Genomic DNA, 25219 nt, shown 5'->3' with positions numbered 1-25219 from the left:
GTGTGTGTGTGTGTCTTCCAGTCTCATTTTGGCATCAGCTAAATACGAAAAACAAAACATCTGAGGGATTTCACAGTGCAGGTTTTTTTTTTTTGTCACATAACACAATCAAAAAGGCTGTTCACAAGATATCATCATTTATTTACATCTGTAAAGATCTCTTGCAGTCTTGAAAGTGCAAGCTAAGGAGTCTGCACAAGTAATTAAAAATAACCGTCATCATCTATTTCGATTTGCATATAAATAAAACAACAGATACAGGAAAAACACAAAAAGAAAACAGAGATGGAGGAGAGAGTGGGAGGAGGACAGACATAACTGTACAAAATGTCAGTCCTCACATCAGGTACACATTTGCAAAAAAGTTAGAAACGTTGAAAAACACTCTTGGGAGTAGTGTTTGTGTGTGTGTGTGTGTTTTGCCTGTGGAATTCTAACATCCCAGGCAGCATATATATGAAGCGAACCCCCCACCCACCTCCCAACCAACCCATTACTCAACATGTATTTATTTTTCTGTGTGATGTCAGGGCAAATTGTTTTGTGTTGCTCCCCCAACCCCAGTGCTCCCTCTCCCCCTGCCCACCTCAAGTGATGGGTGGCCTGCCTGCCTGCCTGCCTGTCTGCCTGTCTGTCTAATGGCTAATGTTGAATCTGACGGCACCCCTGTGTTCTCGATGTCCTCCTGCAGAGTCTGTGGTAGTAGAAGGGTTTCCAGCGGTCCATCTAGTCCAGGTTCCCTGCTGGCTAAACACAAGAGAAAGGAAGACAGTATTAAGACATGAAGAGAAGTGTGGGGGGGGGGGGACAACAGGGGGACGTGTTCTTGTGGAAACACAGAGAAATGTGCTGGACAACTGTCAGTCTTCACATGTGGTTTTGTTTTCATTTAATCGTTTATAAAGGTGAACAACTAAAATATATTTTTACCCTTTTTCTCAGGATGAAGAGGTAAAAGGAGAGGTAAAAAAATAACCCAGTCACACTTTCAGACGTAAATCCTAAACTCTTTCAATCTGCAATGGGAGTGTATGAGATTGTGATTCAAAGCATATGTCAAATTGCACTAACAGAATGATAGCCTGACAGTTTGGGAGGATTGCCATGATATGTGGGCAGCATCTGTGCACTCAGAGCTGTCATGCAAATAAAATCATTGAGGTAACACACCTAACATACACACATGTACACACTAAGGCAGGGGTCCCCAACCTTTTATGTACCATGGACCTGTTCGATTCCCATTTTTTTTTCACGGACCGGTGGGGAGGTAGTGGGTTGGGGGTTCGATGTTCCATATGTGTTGTGCATTATTTGAAAAGAACTAGCTCCAGTTATGTATGAACAGTGAAGGTAACAAACTCTAAAAATGTGAAAAACGTGAACTTGAAGAAGTAAAAATTTAACAATAGGCCTATGAACTATGAAAATTGAACAACTTGAAGCTACATCTATCAAGTGTGAACATGCTTAACAAAATATGGGAACAAAACATTGGAACTAATGGGAACGTGCATTACGAATATAATCAGTGGGAGCCCTGTGCTTCTTTCCCTGCAACAAGAAGGTTCCATCTGGAGGTGATGGAAGACAGTGACACTCACAGTGTGTTTGAAATGTCCAGTCGATTGCGCAATTTGGTCTTAGTTGCAGTCATTGCAGAAAACCCGGTCTCGCATAGATACGTGGTGGAAAATGGTAGCAACGTTTTCAGCGCTTTTACGGCTATCTCGGGATATTCTGCTTTGGTTTTGATCCAAAAACCCGCCAGAGAGGTTTCCTTATACACACTCTTAAGACCACCGTCATTTGCAATTTCGATCAACTGCTCTTCCTCCTGCGCTGACAAGGTAGGACTATTCTGGATATTGACAAATGGGTTGCGGACCCGCTCATTGGTTTGCCGTGGATCTTTGGAGGATGGAAAGTAGGTCTAACGCTCAAACTCATTTGAAAGCGCAACAAGGTGATCGCACACCAGCTGCGAGAGAAAGGGCCCTGCCTCAGTCTCTCCCAAAACCCCCACTACTGTTTGGAACATATCAAATACACCCCGTTCCCATTCGTCCCCACAAATCAAGCTTGGCTTTAAATACAGTGACTTTATCTGCCAGTTTAAAGACAGTCGTCATTCTCCCCTGGAGTGACAGGTTGAGGTCATTAAGCAACCTGAATATGCCACACAGGTAAGCGAGTTTTGACACCCAGTCCTCATCACTAAAATGTGCAGCTAACGGTGGCTCTCGCAACTCAAACACTCTGGCCAGTTGCTTGTTTTTTGTTGCTCATTATAGCAGTTTAGCTAACTTCGTGTGACACTACCGTTCGCCAAGAACTGATCAAGTGAAGTGAGCTGACCTGAGGCTGCGCAGCGCTGAAAGTTAAGTGTTGAAGGCGGGACAGACAGACGTAAGAAAATAGACCTTGCAAAATGCAAACATGCGTGCAATCAAACAACTGCATATAGGCCTATGCCATGTAAAAACGTGACATTATTGCGAATTAAATTTAGTTTAGTTTGCATGCATTTTTTTTAAAACTCATGTCGTAGGCTACGGCCCGGTTAGGAATGTCCCACGGCCCGGTGGTTGGGGACCGCTGCACTAAGGTACACACACACACACTTTCACACTTTCACCTCTGCTATTCATCACGTGTCCCCAAAATCTTGCACAGTAGGCATTTAGGTGTTGCAAATTAGCATTAGCTATAAACTCTATGATACTTGCATCAGATAGATATTCTTAGTATATAAATAAATAAATAAGGACCAACACTACCTCTTTTGTCATGTAATGTGTTAAAAAAAGATTATTTCATTGCTTATGTTACCAAGCAAGAGTATTGGACAGATCCAGCAGACCAGCTTTACCTCTGTTGATCCAGAAAACCATACATTAAACACATCAGACTAAAGTACAACAGCCTGACCCTCCGACCCCTATCAGGAACAGGGATGAAAAGCATCTTGAGTGCAGAAAGCACATTCTGTGTCTTTCTCTATTAGATAGATAGAGATAGATACTTTATTCATCCCGAGGGGAATTTTACTTTGATTGTACAAAACCTGTAGCTGATCCTGTAATCAATGCATGTCACCACCAACCCAATTATAATTGGAGGCAGTTGTGAATGAAAGAAATCACAAATTGAAACAAAATGTACATTATGTAGCTGTCGAATTTCCGGAAAAGACAAAAAAATCAGATCCCTTATTATTTTCCACATTTGATCATGTTTCAGACTCAAAATTCACTTTTTTTCCTCATCAATTGACATGCAATATTCCACAAATAAGACCTCTGGCGCATCCTACATCTATCAGTGGTCCTTGAGATGCTTCTAAAACTTGACTGTAGTTCACCCTTGCCTAAGTAAATTCATTAGACATGATTAGGAGAGTTACACTCCTGTCTATATAAGGTCTCACTTTGATGGTATACTGAATGTCAGAGAGAAAACCAATTATTTGAGATTGAGGTATCTGTCTGAGAGACAGATCTGGGGAAGGATACAAGAACATTTCCTACAGCATTGGAAGAGCAGTCACCTCTTCTTCTTGCATTGGCAGTTTCACGCGGGTCATCATTGCCCTTGGACTTTTTCAGCTGGTTGGAAATTGGACTAATTTTAACATGATTATTATTATTTTATTTATTTATTTTCAATTTGCTGTGTTGTCTGTCTTGTATGTCTTAGTGTCACGGGAACGCTGGTGACTACGCCGCTCCGTCCAGCATCTTTTGTGTTTGTTATTTTTTAAATATTTTTGTCATGTGGTGTCAACGCTGGCGACTATGCCGCTCCGTCTGGCATTTTTTGTCTTATTGTCTTTTGTTTTTTGTCAATGTCTTGTATATGGAGCGCTTTGGGTTGCGCTTTAGCTATACTAAATAAAACTGACTTGACTTGGCTTGACTTGACCCCCATTAATCTCAAATGCAAGAGATTTGTAATGACTAACAGCCGGGAATCGGGAATTAAGGGCCTTGACAGACAACTTAGAACTCAGTGGTCACTATGAGAGTTTCTTCGTGGAGATTAACCTTAGTGGGACAATCATCAGCATAGCACTCCACCAATCAGACAGAGTGGCTTTGGGACAATTACGTGAAAGTCTGGAGAGTCTGAACTTGAACCCAATAAAGCATCTCTGGAAAGATCTGAAAATGGCTGTACACTGAGACTCCCTTTAATCACTGAAGGATTCTGCCAAGAGGAATAGAAGAAACTTCCAAATGAAAAGAGGATCATTCTCAAGAAGACTTGAGTGTGGCATTGCTGCCAAAGGAACTTTAACCAAGTATTTAGTGAAAAATCTGAGTACTTATGTAAATGTATATGGAATATTGCAGTATTGCATCTTTAATAAATTAACAAAACATTACAAAAAACATGTTTCTCCTCTGCTTAGCTGCTTAGTGCACAACCATTCCCAGTTAGTCTCCCAAAAATGGACATGCATAAGTAGGAAAAATGCAATGGCCCTGGTGGAGCAGCGCTAACATCACTGCTTGAAAGTCATTTGACCCGGACTGGATTCCTGATTCGCCTGCTAAATACTCATCAACCCGTCACTGTGTGCCCCACCAACATGCAGAATGCTTCTTAAGGAACGTGCAAGTCCTTGTGTACATTATGCCACATTTTTTAAAAGACACAGGTTGTGAAGAAATAATTCCTAATACGAGCAATAAGATGTCAATACAGTTTCTGGGCCAGAACGCTTTTGCGCACTTCAGGCGTATTTGTTCGCAATGTGCGTGTGAAAACATGGTGAGGTATGTACAAAAAGGCCGCTGAGGTAAAAGCGCCTGTCGTGGGAGCTGAGAATGGCAAATTTAGCTTTTCTAACTTTCACTTTCACGTTATCCACTTAAACTTTCCTCCTTACTAGATTTGACCAATCTTCCATAGCCTACGTGCACAAGTAGTTAGAACTACTGCTGTTCATTATCTTACTGCTTGTTGACATCTTATCATGTGTTGTATTATTTCATGGTTGCTAAACTTCATTCAACTGCTCTTGTGATTGAAGTATACCGTTCAGTTGTGAATGTTCGCAAATTGCGGTAGGGGCGGAGAAAGGCGCTGATTACACGATGAACTGCAGGTTTGATAACTACCACGTAAACTTGAAGAATCACAGTATGTGCTTTCTGCGGATTGACCATGGCGCTGATAATGCTACGTTTGCAAATGTATGTACATCTGGCCCCCTGTGTTCCTATCTGCTTGCAATACAATTTAACGAAAAAGCAGAACCGAGAGGACCATCACACACTTGGGTCTGGGACTGGATAGTTGAACAATCAAAGAGGTTGTGTATATTTGAGATAACAATCTTATCTCTTATTAAAACTTTTTTCCCCTCAGTAAAGGTGGCTATTTGGTGCAATCCGGGTGATTAGCCATGGCAAGTGGTCTGAATAAAACTGGCCAGTTCCACAAACAACCCAAGGGATCAGGGAGGAATGAGAAACAGACTCTGTGACACCGAGTGCTTGTTTGTCTTGAGAGACCCCCCCCCCCCCCCTTATCCTTATTGCCCTGGGAGGCTCACGGGCGGCTGAAAGCAAATCTCTGTGTCTTAAAAGCAGATTAGACCCTGATCTCCCTAGCTTTCACTCATTTTCATAAACTCTAGGTGTGACGGTCAGATTTGACACATTTTCTGCAGTGCCTAGGAAGTTTGATTGCAGAGGAGATGAGAGAGGGAGAATAAATTAGACAAGCAGAGACATGAGCCAAACTGGCAAGGCCATTTGCTACATAGTCTCTGTATCTAAATCCTGAAAATAGGCCTAATATTTGGTATTTTACTTTTGAACTTGACAATTGATTTACTTTTATTCTTAAAGCAGTGTTTTATTAAATCCAAAAGAATTCTAGTGTAGCCCTATATGATAAAATGTGTAAAACACCTATGTATACTGATAAATAAAACATTAATCTGCCATGGTTACACACTTAGCCACAACTTTTCAAAAGGGCAAATCATTTATCTCCTTGCAAAGTTCTAAAACTTTAATGCGTTTAGAAAGGCATTTATTAGTTTGATTCTTGGAAAGTCTGTTCCCCCAAAAAGCCACATACTGTACACACACTCAGACACAGACACACACACACACGTCATCTGAGCTATTGTGACGTGGAAACTTGCCTTTTATTGCAGGATGGATTCCATTTCTGATAAATGGTTTTCCTGTTGGCAGACATAGACGTATGTTTTAGCATTGGACAGAATTCACTTTACATGACATGTACATTACAGAGGCAGGCCATGTGAGCGTTTCGCCGCTGGCTCTCCACCCCTCTTGCTGCCTGACTGCAGTGCAACCCTCTCGGCTCCCTCACCATGTCGTCGTCACATTCGTCCTGTGTCCCCTCCTCTCCTTCCTCCACCTCGCTGGCCTGGTTGTCGTCTACGAGCTCTTCCGCTTCTGAACCCGAGTCATCCTGAGAGACCTCACTCTTGCAGTCCTCCTTCCTCAGTTCTACAAATGCACACACACACACACACACACACACCAACAAAAACACATGTATAAACAATACATTCAATCATCTTTGCCACAGATGTACAAACATACAATCAAACATTTATCTCATTTATCTCTCTGGACTTAGAGTCATTATGCAGAAACTGGACATTTTATGTCTCTCCAAAACCACAAGCTCCTACAGTTCTGGAGAAATAATACAATCAGACAAGTGGAACCTGATCCTGTGTCTGAAATGTTCTTTTCGCTAATACATATGACTTACATCCAGCTTAGAGTGACATATCAATTATATTCAAGCAGGCCCTAAACACAAGAGAAATGATAAATATACATGTTCTTTCCACGGTCTAATGCTGTATCTCACAATAGTAGTGAAAGTGAAACTAAATTCAAGTCAAGTCTAAATTCATCTGCTCCAAAATGTAGTTGGTTCTTCCTTTTTTCATGAATATCAGGCTGGCTGTTTTTGCATGATGCTGCTTACAGACATAAAAAGACACATAATCTCCTTTGTAGGTGGAGGCAATAAACCACCACAACAACAATAACCACCATAAGAAAAAAACACCAGAACAATAGTAACCACCATAAGTACAGTAGAACCTTAGCCAATGAGAGGATATTAGTGCCTGTGATGGCAGAGTGGGAATCAAAATCAGAGATCCAGAGTGAGGGGATTGGAGGTTAGTTCCAAAACATACGGTAGCTATAAGCCTGGCTGGTCCCTAGTAACATTGATGCAAGTACACATGCAGGTGAGTTTGCATTGATGCACTGAAGTATACTCAACAACTGTGCGCTGTTAGCCTGCATAACACCAGACTGTATCTGAGATCTCCACTGAGATTGAGAGTGGGTCTGAAAGGGCTTCACTGACTTACGACTTCCAAGGGCGTAACCAGCAGTGAAATTAAACTAAAATTGGTGCATTAAACTTTAAATGCAGTTATCTACTCAATTCCAAAGAAAATACATGTCCATAATCTGCTTAACCCTGTCGCCATCAGCACAGCCATTGGTTGTGTTGAATGCACGGCTCTATCTGTCATCATATAAAGCCCGCCCCCGTGCCAGATAAGTGATTGTAATTGGATCCTGCTTATTTGGAAACGGGTGTCTATGCCTCCACTTCCAGGCGGACCTGTAAAGCAAATTCAAATTTGCCAACAGGTTAAGGTTCACAGAGGCTAGTGCTCTATGGAATCCACTGAGAAGTGCATGAATAAGTTATAACCCTGGTCCAGTACTACCACTTCTTCTATTTCCAATCATCTGTGTCAATAATGAGATCAGTTTCACTTTCCTGTCAGTGGATTAACTGTGAAAGTTGGAGTGTTGCCAGACAGGCCTGTCTCTGGGATATTTAAGCAGGAAGCCCCAGGAGGCTGTAGCTTGTTAGGCACAACGCAAACCAACTGCCTCACAGGCCTTGTTTTTTTTTTTTTAAAAACATTTACTCCATGTACCTGGCAAGATTTTACAAAATAAAAGCATAATAACAAGAAACTGATTTTTTTCATAGATAATCATTCTTCGGCTAAGAAATATCTCTTCTATCAGAATGGTTGCCAAGCAATGTCGAGACGCACTAACAGCAACGTTTGTATCAATCCGTGGCACAGTTATATAGAATGAAGTGCAGTCAACATGAAGGGTTGCGTTGGGTTTTACAATGGCATCAAACGTGGTGATAGTCATAGCGAGACAGGATTGAGACCGGAACCTCCCTTCTTGTCTTTTGACTGCTCCTAGCGAGGGAGATTGACTTTAGCTGTGAAAGAGCTCTGCTCCAATGAAACAAGACACTAGACAATGTGGCCAAAATAAAGAGAAGAAAAGGGAATTGTTTGGTATGTACTAAATGGTACCAAGGTCATTCGAGTTCTTCTTTGGTCATTCTATGAAACGGGTGCCTTTACTATAACATTCTATGAAACGGGTGCCTTTTCCACTATAACATTTTTAAACATCAAAAGTAAACTTCTTTTCAAATTATCCACAGCATGATATGATAACCCTCCAAAAATGTTTTGCTTACCTCAGGCATATATATTTTTTCCACATTGAAATATAATGGATTGAAAATAAATGTTGCGGGGTGATACATTTCATGATAAAAAGGCTCTAGCTATCCAATAACTGTCAAGTTATTACAGTAACTTAACATACATGCCTTCAATTAGAAATGTAATTTTCTTAGCAATGATAGTGTTAAAACTGTGATGAAAAACAGTTATTCCTGTCTTTGGGTGATGCGGTTGGATTAATCTTGATGGACAAAACAAAATCATTTCAAGTAACAGTATGCTATTTACAAACAAGTAAATGTGACGGGGTGGTAAGTCAAAACAAGGGACACAAAAAAAACATAAATTATTTACTGAAGAACATGATTTTATTATAAATAAATATGTCTAATGTCATTAGGAAAATATATTTAATTCATTTACATGGTGATATTTTAGATGTAAATGTTATGTTGGTCAACCCGGACACATGGAAATGGCCATGCACTTGTGAAAAAATAGAGTAATACTCTTTAAGAACATGTTCTTGTACATCATGTTTACAACACCCTTGCATTATTAGCTGTAGGCTTCAGAAACATACCTTGGCTCTAGTTTGTGCCTTACGCATCTCATCACATGTTGTGGACGCAAATGGCATCCGTTTCATAGAATGACCCACCAACATTAATGAATCTCCCAGGTGCTGATCTCTTTTTTTTGCCTAACGTCGTAAACACCAGTTATGACATCAGACAACAGATTTCATGCCACATCATACACTTCCAATATTACACACCACCCTGTATTTCTCCAAGAGTACACGGTTGTGAGGATTTAAATCTAATAATCAGGTGATGAGAGGATGCCATTTAGCAAGTGGTTATGCTGGCAGAGCTTAAATAGCTTTGCTTCCACTAAACAAATGTGACAACTCTCTGCATGGCTCTGAGGAGACCCATTGCTCAACGACATCAACTCCACATCCAGCACTCACATTCCACCCCGGGAAGCACACCACGGGGACCAATCTCATGGAGGAGTAGAGAGCCGAGTCTTGCCGCCGCCAAGCCAAATTATTGAAACCTGGAACACGTGTAAGAGCAGCTCACAAATCATGGCTGGCCCCGGATGGCCTCTGCCGGGAATGGATCCTGTGGAACACTAGTGAAGTGAACACTGCAGCTATACGAAAAGCAAATATTTATGTTCCTTGACATTTTAAGTTGTAAGCACTCAGACTGAAAGACCAGAGCAACTATCTCTGAGGGACTAGCACAGGTCCTCGTGTGTGTGCTCAAATTAGACACATCTTATTTGTTGCATGTGAAGAAGGAGTTGTACTGGCTTAAAGGGATATTCCACCATTAGGGGAAAAACACTCGTTTTCCACCTCCCCTTGAGTTAAACAATTGAGTTTTACCTTTCCCCAGTTCATCCAGCCGTTCTCTGAGTCTGACAGTAGCACTTTTAGCTCCAGCTCATTGAATCAGATTAGACCGTTAGCTTATAGCAGAGATGTATTTCCCCAAATGGTTGAATATCGCTTTAAGGCTTTGTGATGAGTGGTCTTGCCTGGTCTTAAAAAAAAAAACCCTCATGGGTCCCCTGCGTCCGATTGTTACCGAGACAAGACTGAGACTGCGTACAAGTGGTCAGCAGACCGGTGGTGTGTGTGTCAGAGGTGAACGAGTTCACAGCATGATGTAGTGTGTGAGCTGTCCCAGCAGCAGCTGTGTGTCTGTGGGAGTTGCCTCTTCATCAGCCACCTCTCTCTGTGTGTGGGGCCTGTGACGGCATGACAAGGTTATTTACAGTTGCAGTTGAGCTCAGCTCAGACCAGGGTAGGAATTTCACGGCGTCCACGACGGCCATGGCCGTCGTAGCCCCTTGGTTTGGCCGTGAGGCCCCTTTGAAAATCAGAGGTTTATAGGCCACGGTGGCCTTGGTGCCCCCTTCTTTCAATATTCTGCTTTGCGTCCTACTAATAGCGATTTTTATTTAGCCTGTGGCCTGTCAAAATTATCTTAGCATTCACAGCGCAAATTAATTTAGTCTTTTACGCAGTGGAGAAAGTGACATCGCAAGAAAGAAAGTGCGTCCAAATTCACCCATTCTCAGTTGAACTACTCGCGAAGTAGCCTATTCATCACACAGACATCCCAAGTATCACATGAAAGAGCTTTTTCTCAGCTTTTAAACGAAGTTAGTCGATAATTGCTGTGTTGAATGGTTCGCGAGAAAAGTAAATAATATAATTCAATTTAATCATACATTCTACTGAAGGTTTTGCTTCCCATGATCTCCCTACCCATTTATCTCGGTGGAATACTTTACGAACCCTTCTTTTAACACATGACAAACCATATATCAGAATAAACAGGAGACCTTACCAAACATAAAGGTGTAAAGCAGTCCCCTGTACAGTTAGCCGTTCCAGAGTAATACAGTTTTGAATTTGCAGTAAAGTTCGACATACATGGATGTCTCCAAATTTGGGCTTTAAGTTTTACAATGTGTTTAAATTGTTCCACATGATTTCATAACGGGCCAAATACAAAATAAATGTTACAAATATTGCCTAGATATTGGTAAATCAGAGGACAGCTGACTAAGAGTTTGTGAAAGTAGCCTTAATGATCACAAAATGCTAAGCATGCATCTAGGCTATTTGAGTTTCTTAAAGCTGAGCTGTGCTTACATTGTTCAATACATGATTTCATAACAGGCCAAATATAAAATAAATGTTATATATAGCCTATATCTGTAAATATTAGATGATCAGATGATTTACAGTTCTATGTAATATGTCATGTTTCATGTTTTTTAAATGTTTCATACAGTGATGCAGGTCTACTGCAGTGAATGGGCTAAATACAACTTTGATCATTTGTATAGCCTACTACTGTATAGTTAACTTTGGCCTTGGTGCCCTGACATGTGGCCTGTGTGCCCCCCACCAAATATGCCCAACTGAAGGCCAAGTGGCCTTGCCCCCAGAATGGTGAAATTCCAAGCCTGGCTCAGACAGACTGAACTGGGACCAGTGCGTGAGACCAGTGAGTATCGGAGTGTCTGAGTATTGCACGCGTGTCGAGGCCGCTGAGGTAGCCACTGAGCTGGATCTGGCCCTCTGTCTCCTCTCTTGGCACACGCTGTGACTCGGACTCTGGGAGACTATGCCCTCTGCTGGGCGCGTGCGCTGAGGAGGGTGGGGACGGACGGAGCGTGAGAGCTAGGGACACGGTGGAGGGCTGAGGGAAGGGAGGGTGGAGGAGCAATAGGTGGTGGTTCAGGTGGATGTAGGTTAAAGTGGATGCTGTGGGGATGATATGTTCCTGGGGAAAAGTAGAGAGCATGTTTTGAACCACTGCACAGGAATGCAGAAGAACACTTTAGAGGACTCCATTCTGTGTAAGTTTAGGTGTAAATGTCACCACCGTGTGTGTGTGTGTGTGTGTGTGTGTGTGTGTGTGTGTGTGTGTGTTTGTGACTGTTAGTGTGTGGTGTAGTGCATTGTGAAAGACAGAGAGTGAATGCTACCTGTGCTTGTGTATTTGTCCTCTGTGATTTCTTCCAGTCGGCCAAGCAGAGCATCAATGTTGGACTTGATCTGTGTGAGCTCGGACTTGATGGCCTGCAGCTCATTGGATTTCACTGCTGAAAGGCCATAAGATCATGCACACACACACACACACACACGCACACACACACACACACACACCACACACACACACACACACACACACACAGGGATAGAGTTAATTCACAACATAATTTACTGATATCAAGATTATTCCTGTGTAGGTGTACCACATTTATATGCAACTACCTAACTATGAGCATGTTTTCCATCTATTTCTTTAAAAGGTTTAATTTTCTTAGAGCCTTGTTAAGTTTGTTTCTTCCATTTAAAAGTTTAAGAGCCTTTTCTTCCCAGTAGTATCTCAGCCTATGTTCAGGGAATGAGGGGAGGATGAGGGTGTTTATCCTTTGTTTCAGCGAAGCACCTTGAGACAATGTTAATGGTGTTGTACAGGTGGAACAGGGAGTTGCAATTGAATTATATTGAGTATATGACAACCCCGTTACATAGGGCATTGAACTGTCTACAAGAGTAATCGATCAAAATGCAGCAGAGTGAATCAACAAAGGAATAAGAGTACAAGTGAATAGGAAATGATCAATAGTCCAGAGAAGTGCAGGAGAGAGGAGGGGGGGAGTAGAGAAGAGAGGAGAGGAGGAGAGAACGTATGCCTCTGTTTAATGGAGAAGAGAGGGGGAGTAAGGAGGGAAATAGAAGAGTTGAAGAGAAGAGAAGCTTAAACTTATAATGGAAAAGAGAAAAGAAGAATAGAGAAGAGAGAAGAGAACTTACATCTGGAGAAGAAAAGAAAAGAAGAGAGGAGAGAAGAGAAGAGAGGAAATGAGAAGAGAAGAGAACTTACATCTCTATTTAATGGAATACAGAAAAGAAGAGAACAGAAGAGAGGACAAGACAAGAGAAAAGAGGGGAAGAGAAGAGAAAGGAATAGAGGAGAAGAGAAAGGAAGAGAGGAGAAGAGAAGACAGGGGAAGAGAAGAGAAGATAAGAGAAGGGAAGTGATGGGAAAGGACTTACGTCTCTGTTTAATGGAAGTACCGGGCAGCACGGAGGACCTGGCCAGTAGTTTGACAGGTAGAGCCTTGACCCTGCGCACCAGAGGTATGGCCACACGAGGGCGCTTGACAGGCACCACTCTGGGCACCGGGGAGACTCGACCTCGATATTCAAATAGCCTGCAGAGGGAAGAGAGGAAAATAAGACGCACGGGTTCTGTTTACACTTGTTTACACTGTTTACACATGGACTCTGTTTACACTTGGGAGCATAGTACATCTAATCCACAATCTGATTGAAAGCATGTTCACCTAATATACTTGGCACATCATGACACACAGACATACAGACACAGACACACACACACACACACACACACACACACACACACACACACACACACACACACACACACACACACACACACACACACAGACACACACACACACACATTGTAGGTCTGTGATAATTGTGTATGAGTCATGAATAAATTGATATTTAATAGTTTGTAGAATGTAGTTTGCAGATTCCTTCAGTAGCTTATCCAAATCAAACTCAAATACTTGGCCACTGAAATGCATTGAAGCACGTATGATACTCTGTGAGAAATGATGAATGGACACAGTATTTGGAAGTAATCTACATTGAAAACCGAATCCAAGACCTTGCTTCCCTCTCAAGTTTTTGAATGCTTTTGCAGTGTGTAGCCTAGTCTCACATGCGTGCATAAAAATGGTCTATTTATAATAGTTCCTGTCATCTAACACTATGCTATAAAATACCAGGCTAAGGTCTGCTGTTTCCTGTCCATGCAATGGGGAATACCACATGCACAAACTCACATTAAACACACTCATTTATTCATTTAAAGCACCCCTAAAGAGTTTACCTTAAAATAATGTTTCCAAAATCATTCATAACAGGGCGAATGACATTTCTGCTGCACTCTGAGCAGGGTTGCATCTCTTGTAATAAGACTAAACAAGTCTGGCTAGCGGGTGGGAACACTAAATCCCTCACACCACTAATAGGCCTGTAGATGATTAGCCAGAGAGTGCTACAAACAATGAGAATAAATGTCTGATTGTGGAAAGTTGCAGATTCCTCAATTTATGCTGGTCAGCCAAGTTGTCCGAGTGCCGGTAGGTTAACTAAGGTTGCAAACAATGACTACCAAACCACAACAAATGTCTGATTGTGAATATGTACTTCATTTCCATGGCAATATGTTTCGAATACCCAACCTTTTTATTCCAGCTGTTAAAAGTGAAATGCAAGTAACATCGACACCCAGCAACGGACACAATCAATCTCAGCAGATGTAACAAAGGCACATGAATGGCACTGTACAAATATTTACAAAGGTAACAGACAATTGGGCTCAACCCGAGAGGAATTCATCTCTAGTATTGCGTTAAACTAGCCCACATGTAATATAATTTAAATAACTTAATAACATCCCAGGTAAAAAAGTAATATACGTGCATTTTGAATGGGAGTCGTAAGGGCAGAACTATTTTGATACATGATGATTTTGATTCATGCATCAAAATAGTAGGCTAGTGCCCCGACTCCCATTTAAAATGCCATTTGTCCCGAAAACGACAATACGGTTGTATTGAAACCAAAGGAATCTAAGGTAATCAAATGCAGAAAACAGGGTGGTTGCTCTGATATCGGTGCCAAGGTGCACAACGCTTTAACGAAAGACTACCTGGCCAGGTCTACCCATACCAGGATGGCAAACAGATGGTGTCAAGTACCAATTTGACCCATAAAAAGTAAATGTGAAATAGGTACAGATAATCTGTATTAATCTCATCATTGCCAATGGATTTCTGTGTAAAATATTGTTTATCTTGTAAAATGTTGTCCATCTTCTTTCTGTTCACAGACAACAGAGACAAATTCTCTAATACCAAGGTCAATGTATTTGACTGCCGTCCAGCCCTGGGTTGCCACCGAAAACTTTATGCATCTTGGACTGGAAGATGGTGTGCTAGTAAGGAAACTAGCTACCACAGCTTTTGCCACCACATCTCAGTGTTGGGAGGGAAGTTCACTCACTGTACAACTCTACCAGCTGTACCTTTCCTCCTCAGCCATGATCCGTAACCACCATGGTTTTCTTTCTGGGCCAGAAAACTTTGCAAACAAATAAGCAATAAATGATCATGCATGACAAATTTAGCCATGTTAGACTGTTAAGTTGTTGGCTTGTAGGCTGGGTGTCCAGTAAACAATTTCAAGCTTAGAGGGCAAATTCTCTCACCTAGGAGGGTAAACAACTTTTGTTTTTCATAAAATCTGCATTTTGAATTGATGGTCTACCAATGAGGCTGTAGAGTATCGCAACACAATAGTGGCAAAAAGCACTTGCGCGATAAAACATGCATTCGGGTGTATTATATTATATATTATTTCTACAAGGATACAGGGAAGTTTATTGTCACATGCATATAGTTACTGGATGTAAGAAATGCAGTGAAATGATGTCTGGTGTCAGCCTATTTGTGCATTTATGGGGGACGGGGGGGGGGGGGGGGGAGTAAAAAGTGTAGTAGAAGAGGGGTTTAGTAGATTAAGTGGCAAGGGCTGCATAAGAAAGGTGGGGGAGGATTGGGATTGGGGGGCACCAACAAGGAGCACCCAAGAGCAAATGTAGATATTAAATGTGTGCGCACAAATTCTCTCTGCGCGTGCGCACTCAGAGAAAACTGCTCCCCATGGAAGAAAATGCTGTGAGCGAGGAGGAATCTGACCAGCGCTCCAAACAGCCACTCGAAAAATTACTCAGCTCTCTCAAAGTTGATTTCTGCTCACAGGAAGTGAATTTCTGCACTCGTGGGTCTCTACTTGGGGGCGGGAACCAGGTTCACTGGTCAGATTCCTCCTCGCTCGCATTATTTTTTTCCTCACTCAGGGAGCAGTTTCCTCTGAGTCCGCGTGCGCACAGAGAATTTGCGCGCTCCCATTTAATATCTATGCGCGTGAAATAATATAATACGCCCAAATGCATGTTTAATCGCGTGAGTGCTTTGTGGCTCTATTGTGTCACCATAGTATGCCTACAATGACAAATTTACCACATCCAACTTGAAAAGATATGCTCAAGATATCCATTTCAGAAAAATGTGGTAACACTTTATAATAACTACACACAATTAATAATTTATTAAGCCTTTGTTACTTATTAGTTAATAGTTTGTTCATCATTAGTTATTTCTTGTTCATACATAATTCCTCATCAGTAAAGCATTTGTTCACACAGTTATAAATGGTTTGTTCATAGTAAATAAGCCTATCAAAAAAATATGTTTGTAAGTACATGATTTATACCTAATAAGTAATGAAACAACCACTTATAAATGAAATCATTTTCCCATTATAAACCAGTTGCAAACTATTACAAAATGCTTTGTTCATCATTTGTAAAGCATTGTTCCTATGTTAATTCTCATAAATAAAGTATTTGTACACACAGTTATAGATGGTTTGTTCATAGTAAATAAGACTATATCTAAAATAAGTTTATGAATTATTGTTAATACTTAATAAATTATGCAATAGTATTTTGTTGATGAAGTAATATTTCCATTATTTATTTTTCCCATATTTGTTTAATCCCTCATATCTATATTATATTTTTGAATTGACTGTTGTAATATCACTGGGCAGAGGTAGTGTAGTGGATAGGGAGCCGGGTTAACATGCAGTAACCCATAAAGTTGGGGGTTCAAGCCCCAGCGTCCACCAATGTGGCCTTGCCCTTTAATTTCATTGACATGTGTAAGTCGCTTTGAGTGAAAGTGTCTGCTAAATGAATAAATGCAAGTGTAAACTTTATAACTCATTTGAAAATGTGTTGCAAGGCATAGAAAGTCCTCACTTAAGCTCACAAAATAGCATTAACTAATCACTTGTAACTCCTGAGTTAATCATGAATTAGTATTAGGAAGTGGTTTATAAAATATGTATCCTCACCCTAACTAATTATTAGTGCATGTGTATGTAACAACTGTTAAATAATGGAAATATTACTTCATCAAAAACATATTATTGCATCATTTATTAAGTATTAACAATAATGTATAAACATATTTTAGATATAGGCTTATTTACTATAACCATTTATAACTGTGTGAACAAATGCTTTACTGATGATAAATTATGTATGAACAATAAATTACTAATGATTAACAAACCATTAACTAATAAGTAACAAAGGCTTAATAAATGATGAATTGTGTGTAGTTATTATAAAGTGTTACCAAAAATGTTTTACTTTTGTTATGGATGAATATTATGTTTTGTTTTCATTCATGTCAATAAAATGTTTTTCTCATAATCAAAGTGTAATTTGTCATGTAACAGAATAGGTAGGAGAGTACTAATGGTACAATTTTAAATCACACTATTATACTTACATTGCATGCCTTTATAATGCTTAAAGTATCTTAAGACTATACTTTTATTAACATAACTGCAAACTTTCAAACCACTTATTGTAGTCAGGAAGTACATTTGAAGTTCATTTAAAATATTACAGAAGCATGCCAAATGAATAGAAATGAGGATGATAAGAGTGTATTCAAAACACACTTCTACACTATTATTAGTTATACTGCAATGCCTTTTATGTACATTTCCAATACACTTGGGATGTTAGAAAATTGTACTGCGACTGTGTTCCGAATGCTAATGAATCTCTTTGTATAATGTACTTAAGAACACTTAAAGTTTGAAAAAAGTTGTTCCATTTTAGAATACAATTTACACTTGAAGTGTAGTCAAATAGATTTTAAGCTGAACTTAATACATAATTGAATACACTTAACTACACTTGGATTTGACGAAAAAAGTACGAACTGTACTTAGTACACTTTTAAAAAAGTATATTTTTAATAGATTTTTTTTCACCTGGCATAGGAGAGCAGTGTGAGAAATTGCACATCTCAATTACACATTCCACAGAAGAAGCACATCACAAACTCATCTCTGACAGCATATTCATTCCAGAACGGCGAGATAGATCCATAAAAGAACACAAGAAATGGAGGCCCTGGAAAATCTCCCAAGCCTTTTAAGGTTTCTCATTCCTTCCATGTGTGTCCCTTCGGTTCACTCCAAGCATACGTGGTTCACCACAGCCTCTTTGCCAGTAGGCCTATCCTTAACTCATACTAAGACTTACACACCTTTAGTGTCAGGGGAACTAATGTAAAACCTTTCTGTTCTCATCTAAGGGCTTTATTTATTGTTTATCTCATATTTAAACATGTATCACATGCTCCACTACAGGGCCTATACGTAATGGTTTTATGGAAGATGAGCTTGAGATGATGTTAAGCTAAACTAAAGTACTTAACTTATAGACTTGTGTGTGTGTGTGCATGCGTTTGAGTGTGTGAATGTGTGTGTAGGTGTGTGTGTGACATGAATGAGCTGCAATGTAATCTTCTCCAGTCTTTAAAGACGCTCTTTGCACACTCTGTGCAGTCCAAGAACCAGCCGGCCCTACAGCTGGTGCCCAGCCTCTCCACCACCCCCGCCCGTCTCCCCAACGGACCTTGGGCTTTGGCCATCACTTGAAAGCGGGCCTGGAATTAAACTGGGCATCCTTCCCCTAGTAATACATCAATCCAAGTCGGAGTTTCACCTGAGAGAGTCGTAAGTCAGATGTGGACATCGTGTTGAAGGCAAATCTACCGGGCTGCGGTCTCGCTGAAGGTGTCCCTCATATGGAGACTATGTTCGAACAGCTGTGAACACAGGGTTCCCACAGAGCGGAGCAACAGGGGGCTCTAGAACTACTTAAATGCTGGGCCAAGCTGGGCCAGGGATCTGCCAGGTTCCTCCTTTCTGGGTTACGTAAAAGAAGTTCTTAGATGTTAGGAATTTGGTGACTCTGAATGTGTATGTGAATGTGAATGGGTACATAAATGTGTAGCCTATGTTGCATCGACACAAAGGTGTGCATCGTTGGAAATGTCCGGCTTTCCGAAAGTAAAAGTGTCCTACCACTACAGTATGTATTGATTCTACCTGTGCACCTAACACAGGCAATTTCACTAATTAGCCAATCTACCTGGCTGATGAGTTAGACTCGGTTTAGACTATAGGTTTAATAAAAGGTTGCAGCAAATATTATGTGGTCAGACTTTTACTTTCTAAAGTTCTCCACTTCTGCTGTTTAAGATTACAAGGCTTTAAGCGAGTTGGCTCCTATTGCGGGAGTAAATTTGTTGAAAAATGTCCAGTAATCAAATACATTGATTGATCCAAACGTTGATCAATGGATTGTGTGTGCGTGTGTGTTTGTGCGTGTGTGTGTGTGTGTGTGTGTGTGTGCGTGCGTATGTAGGCCAATGGGTTCAGATATCTGTGGATGTTCTTGTGGGTGTTTGCTTGGGTTTGGAGGAGACATGTACGGTACAACAGATTGCCTCATTACAGGGACAATGTTTTTTATTAAGTTTCTTTGAACTGTCATTGCAAATCCACATTTGGTCCCTTTTGAGAACAAAGTACTATTATCCCAGAAAGAGACCAGAAAACTATGAGAACATGCAGTACTCTACTTACCTGTCATAGAAATCATCTCTGTAGTAATCGTAGTCAAAGTCATAGCCACTATGAGAGAAAACACAGAGACACAACACACAAATCTATAATAAATTGACCTCATGATAAACTAACAAACAAAAAAACTATAGCTAATGGTTATTAATGAACTGGGATATGTCAAATTATTCACCAAATGACTGGAGATAGCTGTCTGTTTACTGTAGGTTGCTGACTAAATAGTAACAATGTTGCCTCTGTTATTGACCCCAGAACGGTACCAAGATAATGCTTTGGCTGATGTATGTCATTGAATTTGTAAACAAATAGACTGCATATAAACTTATTAGATTCATACAAAACCATCAAATAGTTGACCAGTGTAGTTGTGGTGGACAACTGCGTTATGAACTGCTTATTGACCCTTTCAACAATAAAAACAAAAACAATGCTTGAACGTTCTATTTGGTTCCCAATCTACTTCCTCTGCATTAAGATAACATATGGAATGTTAAAACGGAAGCCTTGTGGGGCCAACTATGATGCTGATAATGGAACTCTCTTGAAAGGGTCTATAGATGTTAAATATAAGGGTGCTGTAAATGGGTTGTTCACCTGTAGAGAGCAGCAGCCGACCTCTTCAGGCCTTTGGGTCGGTTTGGTTTGGGCTCACCCGCCATGTTGATATCTGTGAGGGAGAGGACAGAGGGGGCAGAGAGAAGGGCAATTACAAAATGGCCGTTTCTGAGTTCAACTCGGACTATGGTGCTTTGCCAACAGAAATGTTTGCTTGGTGTGGCCCAATCTCCTGGTCACGCACCAGAATGGACAGTGTCTATTGTGTTGGTGCCTCAGTATGAACAGGACTGCACCTTGTCAGTATCGACCACAATGAATTGAGTTGAGCTTAGATGGCCACCATCAAAATGGATTTCATTCTGTTGACCACAAACAATGTTGAACACCAAGGTTGAATATTATAAGGCAAGGGGAGTGAAGAGCTACACACCTACTCCTGTAGAATGGCCACTTTCCCCCACTGAATCTCATACATTTTCTTCTTGAGTTATTTCTGTGAACCTTAAGGCTAGTTGGAGCCTCTTCTTTCTCAGAGGTGCCATTGTAAATGCTGAAATAACAGGAGTATTGATGTTGACTAAAGGAGTCTTAGTGTTAGGCTGAGGAGAAAATTAATTTTCATTAATTGATCTCGCCAGACGCTAAGGCCAGACGCTAAGGCCAGACGCTGAATATTGTCTGTTCTACTCTTTAAGCAGTATGTGAATTAGTCGATGGTACACCTTTCCATTAAGTTATATTATAATGGGGTCCTAAGGCTTTTTGTGTAATCCTACACTTATAAACAAACAGGCAAACAGAGAGACAGGCTATTTAGAATATCTTGATTACCTCATTGGTGGAGGTAATTACAAATGACAGTGGTGAAGAGGATGGATGTGGTGAAGACAAACAACTGGAGAAAAGTAGAAAGATTACGACTGCGGTGGACCAAACCGAATCATTCTGGAGGCCCTCCTGTATTACAAATAAGCATGTAATGGCATGTAGCCAATATTTAATAATGCCTGTTTATTTTTCATACAGTAATGCCTCAATTTGTGGTTTCTTTGATGACGCTAGATGCCCATTTTGATAAGCACCCTGTAGTTTTACTGTCCAAACATTATTGACCCAGGGCTGCATGCCCCTTTCTTTCCCAATCATTCTGGCTCAGACCAATACCACACATATGTCACATACAGTGCCATCTCAAAGGAGGTGACTCATCTCTCAGACTTCCATGTTGTAGAAGCATCCAAGTCAGGATCACGAAGGCAACTCCATTACTGTGAACCAAGCCTCCTGGAGACCTTTTGATGGATGCAATCCACTATTATCTCCAGCAGAGGGCAGTATGCCCACAATCAAGGCTTTCCAGTGGGGGTTTGCCACTAAACAACCCCTACACACGGCTGGCTCCAGGCCCCCTTCTCCCGGTCCCACCCACTGCAGGTTGTGCAGAACCACAGCACACACACACGTCACGTCTGAGGGGAAGCAGGGGAGACCTGCCGTGTGTCCTCAAAACAATAAGGCGCGCAGGACAACCCCCCGCCAATAAAAACATCACAAGCACAGATCTCACTCTGCATACATCCCACGCCAATAGCCTCCCTCTGAAACACATTTCCAGGCGCTGTTAACAACAAACTTCTGTTGGAGCCTTTAGAAAGTTTCCTTCCTTATGCAGTGGCTTTGATCCATCACACTGATGAGGCATCCCGCCTCTTCCACTCCCACGTCCCCTCATGCCAGCCAACTGCTGATTCCTCCCCATTTAACCCCACCCTGCACAATGCTGTTGTCATCGTTTCATATTAGACACAACACACTTACATTTGTTCTGTTTCTAACCAGCACTATTAGCAGAGATCCTTGATTCTGCCTTAACCCTCTCTGCTATTAGTGTTGGTGAGAGGCTAATAGTTAGCCTATTAGCTGGTTTGATGCTCAATGCAAATCAAACCAGCTAATAGGCTAATTGAAATACACACCATGCCTCACTGTATAGCCATTCTCTAGGTATGGTGAAGGGTATGTGATTATGTGGGACTATTTTAATTCCAAAGGCCAAGGGAACTTTATCAGGATGCATAGTATCCTGGATCCATGAAATAAGTCTTTAAAAAATAAAAATCTGCCTGCCTCTATGGTAATTTTATTGCACTGCATTTCATTGGCTCTGTACCTGTACTCTGCTAAATGACAATAAAGTTGTATCTAACCTAATTTAACATAGGGGTGCGAATACTTATGCCCCCTGTATTTTAAGGAAGAACATTATTTATGATACATTATTCATTCACAAAAAAAATCGGTTGGGTTGGATATTTCCTCATTTTGTTACTTAACGCATTAAGATCAATTTCCAAAAGATGATTTTATATTCCTCTTTTTAGTCAACTTTAGCATGGGTTCAAATACTTATGGGCCTCAGGCAATCTCTAGGTACAGTATGGTGAAGGGTATGTCATGATGTGGGGCTATTTTAATTCAAAAACTCCTTTCTGTGTAAACCTCCATCTGCCGAGGTCTTGATTTTGTGGGCAAGAGCAGGACAAAATATTGCAACACAGCCGTGGCCTACTGGTTAGCGCTTCGGGTTGCCGGTTCGAACCCCGACCAGTAGGCACGGCTGAAGTGCCATTGAGAAAGGCACCTAACCCCTCACTGCTCCCCGAGCGCCGCTGTTGTTGCAGGCAGCTCACTGCGCTGGGATTAGTGTGTGCTACACTTCACTGTGTGTTCACTGTGTGCATTTCCCTCATGTGATCAAAAGAGTATATATACTTATACTTATACTTATACAGTACTTATACTACACGAGGCAGATTGTGTCATGTTTGAACTATCATGGTTGTTGAATGGTGTTGTATGTCCCACCATGAAATAAATGACTCATCACTACTATTCGGTGAAGAAACTTGATTGTTATTAGTCAGATCAGAGATAAAAGGAGCACTGGGGACAGGAGAGAGCTAAAGGAAGAGGGGAAAGATGAATGAAACAGAGTAAAAACATCAGGTGCAACAGGCTACAAATGAGGTCAGAGGTCAGAGGTCAGGAGGAGAGGTGCCAGGGGAAGTAGAGATGGACAGAGCAGTGACCCTGCACCATCCTGACCAGCATGTCTGGCCTGCTGGGCTGTGGGGAAGTGATGATGGGGATGTGTGTGTGTGTCTGTGTGTGTGTGCGTGTGTGTGTGTGTGTGTGTGTGTGCGTGTGCGTGTGCGTGTGTGTGTGTCTGTGTGTGTGTGCGTGTGTGTGTGTACTGTGTATATGTGTGTGTGCGTATGTATGTATGTGCGTGTGTGTGTGTGTGTGTTTGTGTATGTATGTATGTATGTATGTATGTGTGTGTGTGTGTGTATGTATGTATATGCGTGTGTGTGTGTATGTATGTATGTGCGTATGTATGTATGTGCGTGTGTATGTGTGTGTGTGTGTTAGTGATGGGGACGAGACCGCCTATGTCCGAGACAAGACCGAGTCTTTGAAGGGGCGAGACCGAGTTGAGACCGAGTCCGTTGGTTTTCAAATACAGTCCAGTCCGAGTCAAGACCGAGTCTTTGAGGAAGCAAGTCCGAGTCGAGACCAAGACCATAAAAACATGTCAGTTTTCATATTCATGATTTAATATCACCCCAGTTACAGTAATAATCAACAGTTAGGCCCAGGCTTGGAATTTCACCATTTTAGGGGCAAGGCCACTTTGCCTTCAGTTAGGCATATTTGGTGGGGGGCACAAAGGCCACATGTCAGGGCACCAAGGTCAAAGTTAACTATACAGTAGTAGGCTATAAAAATAATCAAAAACATGACATATTCCATATAACTGTAAATCCTCTGATCATCTAATATTTAGATGTCTAGGCTATATTTATTTTATATTTGGCCTGTTATGGAATCATGTATTGAACAATTTAAGCACAGCTCAGCTTTAAGAAACTCAAATAGCCTAGATGCATGATTTTTTTATCATTAAGGCTCCTTTCACAAAGTCTTACTCAGCTGTATATCCTCTGATTTTAATATTTACCTATATCTAGGCAATATTTATAACATTTATTTTGTATTTGGCCTGTTATGAAATCATGTAAAACAATTTAAACACATTTTGAAACCTAAAGACCAAAGTTGGAGACATGAAGGTAGACCTTGCTGCAAATTACATTTTTAATTTAACCAGAATACTCTGGAATGGCTTACTGTACAGGGGACTGCTTTAAACCTTTGTGTTCGGTAAGGTCTGCTGTTTATTCTGATATATGGTTTGTCATGTGTTGAACAAAGGGTTCGTGAAGTATTCCACTGAGATGAATGGGTAGGGAGATGGGCGTAGCACCTTATGTAGACGTTATGATTAAATTTAATCATATTATTTACTTTTTTCACAAACCGTTCACCACAGCAATTAGCGGCTAACATCATTTAAAAGCTGAGAAAAAGCTCTTTCATGTGATGTGATACAGGTGTCTGTGTGATAGGCTTAGCGATCGCGAGTATTTCAACTGAGAAGAATGGGTGAATTTGGACGCACTTTCTGTCTTGCCATGCGCTGTCATTTTCTCCACTGTGTAAGACTGAATTAGCGCTGCGCTGTGATGCTAAGATTATTTTGACAGGCCATTAGCTAAATAAAAATCGCTATTAAACGGACGCAAACCAGAATATTGAAAGAAGGGGGCACCAAGGCCAACGCAAGGGGCAACGACATGGCCGCCGTGAAATTCCTACCCTACAGACGGCAGTATCTTTGCACTGCACCATCGGATGTCATTTTCAAATAATGCCCATCGACATTGCATTTTATTATTACTGTTGTTATGTATTGTGTGTTTTTTTTTTTTATATGAACATAAAAAAATGCGTTGGTCTCGAGGACTCGGTCTGAAATTACGAGTCAAGACCGAGTCTTTGAAAGAACAAGTCCGAGTCGAGTCCGAGAAAGCAGAAATCGGTCTTGAGACTGGTCTCGAGTA

General features: G+C 41.0%; 1 protein-coding gene across 5 annotated transcripts in view; it reads right to left on the bottom strand.

Annotated features, from left to right (window-relative positions):
• Positions 1-572: 572 nt before the first annotated feature.
• The window catches only part of raly (RALY heterogeneous nuclear ribonucleoprotein), an 88545-nt gene continuing 63898 nt past the window's right edge, over positions 573-25219 (bottom strand). For 3 of the 5 annotated variants that reach the window (XM_042090530.1, XM_042090531.1, XM_042090532.1), the window contains 7 exons: positions 20292-20364; positions 19698-19745; positions 13134-13291; positions 12056-12172; positions 6358-6497; positions 6164-6205; positions 573-747 (listed from right to left, as the gene is read on the bottom strand). In XM_042090530.1, the coding sequence (XP_041946464.1) occupies positions 6167-6205; positions 6358-6497; positions 12056-12172; positions 13134-13291; positions 19698-19745; positions 20292-20364 (575 nt within the window). In that variant the 3' untranslated portion in view covers positions 573-747; positions 6164-6166. Of the gene's footprint in view, positions 748-6163; positions 6206-6357; positions 6498-11494; positions 11851-12055; positions 12173-13133; positions 13292-19697; positions 19746-20291; positions 20365-25219 lie in introns of those variants that run through there. The other 2 variants (XM_042090533.1, XM_042090534.1) reach the window with 2 other exon arrangements.

Source organism: Alosa sapidissima, chromosome 4 (assembly GCF_018492685.1).
Source record: "Alosa sapidissima isolate fAloSap1 chromosome 4, fAloSap1.pri, whole genome shotgun sequence".
NCBI lineage: Eukaryota > Metazoa > Chordata > Actinopteri > Clupeiformes > Clupeidae > Alosa > Alosa sapidissima.
Note: the sequence above shows the minus strand (reverse complement) of the source record. Positions and strands in the feature narration are given on the sequence as shown.